This window comes from Podarcis gaigeae, assembly GCF_964106915.1.
Source record: "Podarcis gaigeae genome assembly, chromosome: 3".
Lineage (NCBI taxonomy): Eukaryota > Metazoa > Chordata > Lepidosauria > Squamata > Lacertidae > Podarcis > Podarcis gaigeae.
In genome coordinates, this window is record NC_139680.1 from 103670319 (window position 1) to 103678196 (window position 7878).

At 46.7% G+C, this 7878-nt stretch overlaps 1 protein-coding gene across 1 annotated transcript in view; it reads right to left on the reverse strand.

Moving 5' to 3' along the window:
• Nucleotides 1–3835, reverse strand: part of PTK7 (protein tyrosine kinase 7 (inactive)) — a 101164-nt gene extending 97329 nt beyond the window's left edge. The window contains exon 1 of the mRNA XM_083733140.1: nt 3632–3835. Coding sequence (XP_083589266.1) covers nt 3632–3677 — 46 coding nt within the window. The 5' untranslated portion in view covers nt 3678–3835. The remainder of the gene's footprint in view (nt 1–3631) is intronic.
• Nucleotides 3836–7878: the final 4043 nt, after the last annotated feature.

Genomic DNA, 7878 nt, shown 5'->3' on the forward strand with positions numbered 1-7878 from the left:
CTGGGCTTTTGTGATCAGTTTCAGATGTATTGTACTTGCATTCAACTAGATCAGGGTTTCCCAAACTTGGGAAACTCCAATTGTTTTTGGACTACAACTCCCATCATCCCTAGTTAGCAGGACCAGCAGTCAGGGATGATGGGAATTGTAGTCCAACAATAGCTGGAGACCCATGTTTGGGAAACCCTGAACTAGATGCCCTCCTCTGCTATATATGGAGAAAATAGATGGACACTTTTCTAGCCTATCAGGCTCTTGGACTGGATTCAGGTGAACATCACGCATTAATGTGACTGAACTCAGAAGAAGATCACATTTGTTTTCAAGAAAGCTTACTCCAGGTAGGTTTGCATAGCCTGCAGCCTATGTTGGATGATCTCGGGTCCTCCTGGAATCCATGATACAAGTTAGTTATAACTTAAGTCCCACAGAGTTAAACTGGACTCAAGTTCAACAGCCCGAATCTAATCAACTTCTTGTCGTTATGTCCCTTCCATGCAGATGCTCCTCAAGATGGCCAATTCTCACTGCTGATCCCTCAACACAATGGTAAGAGTTGGGAGGGACCGTAATGGTCATCTAGCCCAACCCCCTACAATACGGGGGTTCAAAACTCTTAATGATTGGGGATTATTGGTATCTGGGTTGTCACCAACTTCTGCCTGCCACAATAGGACTTTCTTCACACCATCTGCTCCAGAGAGGCAGATAATAAGACGACTGGGGATGCAGCTTTGGCTGGTGGCCCAGCTATGCCCCTATCTGGACAGGAATAGCCTAACTACTGTTGTCTATGCTCTGTTAACTTCAAGGTTAGATTACTGCAATGTGTTATACGTAGGGCTGCCTCTGAAGACAGTTCAGAAATTTCAGCTAGTGCAGAATTCAGCAGCCAGGTTGCTCACCGGAGCAAGGCGGTCTGAGCATATTACACCAATCCTGGTCCAGCTGCACTGGCTACCAATTAGTTTCCAGGTTCAATTCAAAGTGTGGTTTTGACCTATAAATCCTTAAACGGCTCATGACCGCAATACTGCAAGGACCGCCTCCTTCCATACGAACCTACCCGGACCCGGAGGTCATCTCCAGAGGTCCGGAGGGTGGCACGAGAATGGGCCTTCTCTGCAGTGGCTCCCCATCTGTGGAATGCTCTCCCCAGGGAAATTCGCTTGGTGGCTTCATTATACACCTTTGGGCACCAGGCAAAAATGTTCCTTTTTAACCAGGCCTTTGGTTGATTTGATTGACATCCTGTGCCCTTTTAAAATGTGGGGGTTGGGGGGGTGGACACTGGGTTGCTATTTTTATTTTGATTATGTATTTCATGTTTTTATATTTTGATTTTATTTTGTGAACCGCCCTGAGACCTCCAGGTATAAGGCGGTATATGAAGTCAATAAATAATAGATAATAATCTAAGTAAGAGGGCAATTCTTCCTCAATTCCAAAATAGCCTACAGTTGACCTTGCAGTAGAGCAGTTTTTGGGGGTGCACAGAAGGGGAAGGGTAGAAACTGAAAGTCCCGTTGTGCAAGCAGATTTCCACTGTGCCAGAAGGCAGACATAAATAGATGCCACTCTGTGTATATATAGATATATTGAGATTAATTTTAAATTCAGAATGAGATTTCCCACCATTTTAGGTACAATATCCTGAAAATTGAATATTGCACACGCACAATACTTCTAACACAACAGCCAGCATGGTATTTTGCATCATAAGAGTACTCTGGGAACCATCTATGAAAAGTATTAATTGAACAATACTGGTAAGAAAAGATGAAAAATACTTTCCACTGTGAAAATTCTACATTTTTTACCACCTCAAATGTACCAACTTTATGCAACTCTCTCTTGTGTGGCAGCACAACATATGAGCAAGCATTTCTATTGTTCTTTGGAAGGAAAATGTGACTGGTAAGAACAGTAATAGGTTATCTCGTCTTATTTTGCACGCACTATACCAACTAATTCGTCATCACGTGAAGCAGCAAGGTAGGGCTCCATTAGATTATCCTCTCCAAGATCTAAATTGCTGCAAGAACTTTCTCTGACTTGTAATATCAAAGAACTGCAACGGGACGTTGTCTCTGCAGTTGCACAACATGCCAAATATTGATTCAACATACCTTTCCGCTTGTGCAAGTTATATACGGGTTCAATCCCTAACATAGAGAGACTTCACCCATAATCAGGTTCATGACCTGATGTCAACACTAGGAATCAGTCATTGCATTTATCGGCCCAGTATGTGGGAGAGCAAGTGCTTCTCTAATAAAAATTGTTCTGAAGAGTTTGTTGACGACTCAAAGTAATCAATTCTCTGCTGTAACGAGGTTCAACAGCTAGGTCTGCAAAGCAGTTACTGGAACTTTAATATTCAAGGACATTTGTTCTTGCAAACATAGTAACATGAAAACTTCTGTGTTGTCTCCATTAGTCTGAGAACCAGACAGTCGACAAATTCAGGATGCATTCCCCAAATCTGCAGTGCCACCCAAATCCAACAGATTCATTCTGAAGTTTGAGCCCTACAGCTTTTGTCCTGGCGATTAGGCTGAAGCTTATCAGAATGGCCCCAGTAGTTTCAAACTCTCATTAATGGAGGCGGCTGCAAACCAGAGTTCTGCAAAGCTCCGGGATCCTGCGGACATCTTACCGAGATTTAAAGCACTCCAACAAAGGGCACAACCTCCTGCAATTCTCCCTCGTTGTGACCAACCTGTGAAGAAACTAAACCAACTACCTTCCTACAAAAGCCCTTCCTTGCGCTGAAGAAGCAGCCAAACAACCTAGGTCGCAGACGGGACAGGAATGTAATTTTAAGCTCCTCTGAAGACGCCAACTAGCGCCTGCTTCCCAAAAAGAAGAACCATTGGGGAGGAAATAAAAAGTATTGGCGTGTCTTCCCCTCGTTCCTCCAGCCAGCCAAAGCTCTCCCAACCCCTCTCTCCCCGCTCCTTGGAGCAGTTTTCAAACCAGCACGTTAGAGGCAGCCAGGAGGTGGGAGGAGGAGAGACGTTGCCTGGCTCCCTGCTCGGGCAAGATCCCGCTGTTCAGTCTGAATGGCACCGAGCAATTGCTGGGCTCGCGTCTAATGAGGGAGGGAAGGAGGGAGAAGGGGTAGGAGGGGAGGGGGGAAACGCGCCCTGTTGCGGCGGGTGCAAAACCAAGGAGACGGGCCGAGGGATGGGAAGCGCTTTGGGGACCAAGAGGGGCTCAGAATGGCTGAAGAGGGAGAGAGAAAGCGCGCGGCCGCTGGGCAGCTCCCCTTCCGACGCCTCACGGGCGGACACAAAGAAGCCCCGCGCGGAAAGGCAGGCGCCCGCCAGCTCTCCCTTCCACACACACCCGCGAGAGGCACGGCTCGCACTTTCTGGCACGCGTTCTTCAGGGAAGACGCGCAGCTCGCCTCTCCACACAAACACACACGCACACCAGTGTCCAAGGCAATGCGTAAAAGCGCGCTGCTCGCGCAAAATGGGAAGAAGGAAGGAGCGCCGCGCGGGGTAGCCGGGCGATGCATCCTCCCGGCCTCCGAGGCGGGCAGAGAAGGGCTCTCTCTCTCTCTCTCTCTCTCTCTCTCTCTCTCTCTCTCTTTCTCTCCCCACACCCTACCCAACCCACTCACCGAGAAGCAGGAGGAGCCGGAGCCCCCGCGCCATCGCCGCAGCCATCTCGCGCTCGCCTCGGCGTCCCCCTTCTGCTGCGCCCCGCTGGCCACCTCCGGCCCTCGCTCGCTCGCTCGCTCTCACTCCATGCCGCTCGCAGAAAAAGAGCAGCTCAGGCTGCGGCGGGACTCTCTTCGCCCAGGCCGGCCCAGCCGCCCAACCCAGCCCCGCTCCGCCCCTCGCACACCCGGGACAAGGAGGAGCTTCCGGCCCCGGGAGGAGCAATCCCGCTCCCGGCAAGGCAGGCCGGAACCCACCGACCCTCCCACCCCACCGCGCTCCCCTCCCAACGTTACCTGCCCGGCTGCCCAGCGACCCCTGCCGGGCTTGGAGGCGCTTTTCTCGGGCGGGGAGGCCCGAGGCGCGCGCTCACCTCTCGGCGCTCCGAAGGTGTCCCAGGTTCTCTCGCGCCGACTTTGAGAAGCAGCTCCCTGCCCCGTGTTCGTCTTTCCCCATTCCAGATACCTGGAAGCCACAAAGAGGAGGCGTTCGTGGGTGCCTTGACCAACACAGAACTGGCTTTTGGACACCAACGTGATAAATACAGAGTTTGACGATGGGTCCCAAAATCTTTCCTGTGGCTGATCTTCAAACTACAGTGGTACCTCGGGTTACATATGCTTCAGGTTACAGACTCTGCTAACCCAGAAATAGTGCTCCAGGTTAAGAACTTTGCTTCAGGTTAAGAACAGTTTCAGGTTAAGAACGGACCTCCGGAACGAATTAAGTACTTAACCCGAGGTACCACTGTATTATGATTAAATTTGTAGACCGCCCTTCACATATAAAAGTTTCCAGGGCGCCAATTCTGTGTCCTCTTCTCCAAGCTCCTTCAAACGTTCCTCATAAGGCTTGCTTGAGCAGATTCCAACTAAAGTGTTTAATCAATGCAAGGATTTCTGCTTCCGCAACAGAACTTCTCCCCACCATGAACAGCCAGCACCCTACACGAATTGAGCTAGAGGGTTTGGTGAATCCCCAGAATTGTAGCGTTGGAAGGGACCCCAAGGGTCATCTAGTCCAACCCCCTGCAATGCAGGAATCTCAATGTGGCTGATTGTCAGTGGCTAGATTCTGCCTCTGCTGCTGAAGGCAGTTTGGCTCTGCATAGCAGTTGCTGGGAATCACAAGTGGTGAGAGGGCTGCTCTTCTGCTCAGGTCCTGGTTTTGGGCTTCCCAAAGACATCTTGCGTGAGAACAGGATGCTGAAATAGGTGTGCCAATGGCCCAAAGCAGCAGGCTCATCTCATGCTTTTAGGTTCTTATAAATTCATCCCAACTTTTCACCCCCAAGAGATGAGCAACACAATTATTCCAAGGAATAATTCTTCCAAGGAAACAGATCAAGGAACCTCCAGTGTACTGTATATTTGAAGCAGTCTGGTTAAGACCTTGAAAAGCGCAGAGTCTGGCTACAGTCTGTAACCAGGGATGAATGAAAGTAGCTTCTTTGGAGGAGGAAACCACAAGCCCTTGGGGAAGTAATAAATAAGTTAGTTCCTCTGAGTCTTCCTGACAAGTTGCTTACCAGATGTCTTGACTCAAACCATGACAATAGTCTCTCTGGTCAATGGGCTTTTTATTTTAGGCAATCAAGGGTTCCAAAGTAAGTAAAATTGGGAAGTTCGAAATTGGTTAAGTTGGTTATCTGCTGCTGGACAAACTTCTCAACCACTTGGAAAGTTTTCATGTATGCTCTTGCCACAGGCGGCTTGCTAATCTCTCAGGTTTCACAGCAATTTTTTTGGTCTATGTATATATTTTCCCCCTGCTTATTACCTGCGAGTGTCTATAAATGGTTTCTACATCCTACCCTAACACTTAAATTATTGTTGCATTCATATCACACCTGTATGGGTGGATTTTAGCCTGCGAGGAACATGACATTGCAGTCTCCTGGCCTGAGGATACTTTACAGGGGTCTGCTAAAACCATTAAAGAAACTAGTCTCCAGGCTCTGAGAAGTTTTCCTCTCTCTGATCACTGGCAGAGAAGATCAAAGGGCTCTGAGTCCTATTCCATTTCTTTATTGTCTCAAGCTGGGAACAGCAGGGCGGGTGACAACCCTATTTCCTTTCCAGGCTAGCAACTAGGGATGAGGCTATAAAGATTATAACCTTTGTTCGTGTTCTCACAAGATGCTTACTGTGTGGTAAATGGCCTTTGTTACCTCAGGGAGTTTTGCATGCTGTTCAATTGCAGGATAAAGAGCCATTTACTCCCAAGAATTTGCAAACTGTGGCATTTCTTCTCTTTCTCTTATAAAGTACATATGAAAATACTTTGGAGTTTAAGGAATGTTATCCTCACTGAAGGCTACCCATAATACCAGGATAAAGCTGTTCATTTGAACACTCCCACCTGGTAGCTATCACTGCTATTCACTTCTGAATTTTAAGGAGAAAATATGTGGGCTAATACTTTGATTGAATTATAAGCCTCTATGTAGAATGTGTTTGTGTGTGCATGATTAATTTTACCCCCAAATAAACTAGCAGGTAGTTATGTTTACCCTTTCTTACCCAAGCTGAAGGGAAATGTATAAAATATCTTAAATGATAGTTTTGAACACACATCCTGTACACACACACATCACAATTGGGTTGCTTGTAAAAAAGTACAAAAGCAGCCAGACTTCTTTTAGCACAGGTGAGTTCTGCACTCCCTAGGTGTCATCAGATTCTTTGGACCAATGGGCACATTTTGAATTGTGAGGCTTGTGGGCGCCAGTCACAAAATGGCTGCCATGGCTCGTATCATAATATAAACTGGCTGCTGGGAGAGGGCGTGGCATAACACACAATTAGACCATATAGTCATTGAGCCCGGAGCTGGAGAAGACAAGCTTGCCCCATTTGCATGTGACAGTCCTTTGGATAGTTGAATATGGCCACAACTCCTGTCACCACTAGCCATGTTGGACTCCAACAGCCATCTGCAGGGTCCAGGGTTTGCCACCCTGCCCTAGACAAAGAACACAAAGAAGCTTGTTTGCAAATGTGGTGGCTTTGGCAAATAATTCACTTTGAAAGTCTGTGTCTAGCCTTCATATTCTTATATGATGATGTTGTTTTTCAGGCAGAAACACAGTAGGTGCCTCTTCCTTCTGTTATGATGTTATCTCATACTGAAGGGTGGGGGGCATTCCTAAGGTGGAATTAGGGTCAATACCTCACAACTTGAATTCCTGACTCCTTTGTCCTTCCAGGACCAGAACACAGCAATTTAGAATCTCACACTAATACGTTGCCAACCCAGGAAATTCCTGTTAAGCCCCTTCACGTCATAAAGAATGCTGACTTTAAAAGGTATCCCTAATACAAACCAATAAACCTTAAAAGATGACTACTTTGTGGACTGAGATAGCAAGGTTGCTGGGTTTGTTTTTTTTCTTGGGCGTTTTTCTAGCTGCACATAAGAGAGCATTTTCATTAGAAGAAGACAGAAGGTTGTGAGGTTCCCTTGGCAGTAGGGGGAACACAGAAATCATTACATGTTTTCAGTATTTCCACAGAACAAAGGGGCATTTTTTTATGTCAGAAATATTAATTTAACAATGGAAGGGGTGCCCAAAGCAAGCGGGGAAATTCAATTGAACGAGGGTAGGGGAATAATGGATCTCTCTTGGATATGTATTAATGTACTAAGGTGGTTAAGAGGGGAGAAGTATTTTAATGGCTATGCATATCTCCACCACTTGCTCTCCTAGCTTTCTTAATATGGATTGTAAGGGAAAGTGAACCAAATTGAGCATAATGATTACAGTGGGATTCTATGAAGCCCCATTGAATTCAGCAGGGGGTACTACCAACTAGGTAAGACAGCAGACAAGAGGAGAAGGAATGTTTGTGGCCTGGAGTTGGAGAGTTAGAAGTTCATATATTAATTCAATATAATCAGTGATATATTTGGACTACTGCAGACTTTTAATTTACCTAAGTCAGGTTTGCACCAGCACTGCAGGATAGCTTTATTTTAAATGGTTTGATCCTGCACTGCCACTTGCTAGATAACCATTTGGGAAGAAGTGATGCTGCCATTCATTTCATTTTCTAGCTACTAAAGTATTGGTTTATTCCACTGAATTGTATGGGATATAACTGTGGCCTCAGCTACAAACCAACACGAGACCAAAGCAAGGCTCTACATCTTTTTGGCCTAATTTTTCTAGGACAGGTGCAGCATTTCAATTCTTCTGGGGCTTCTC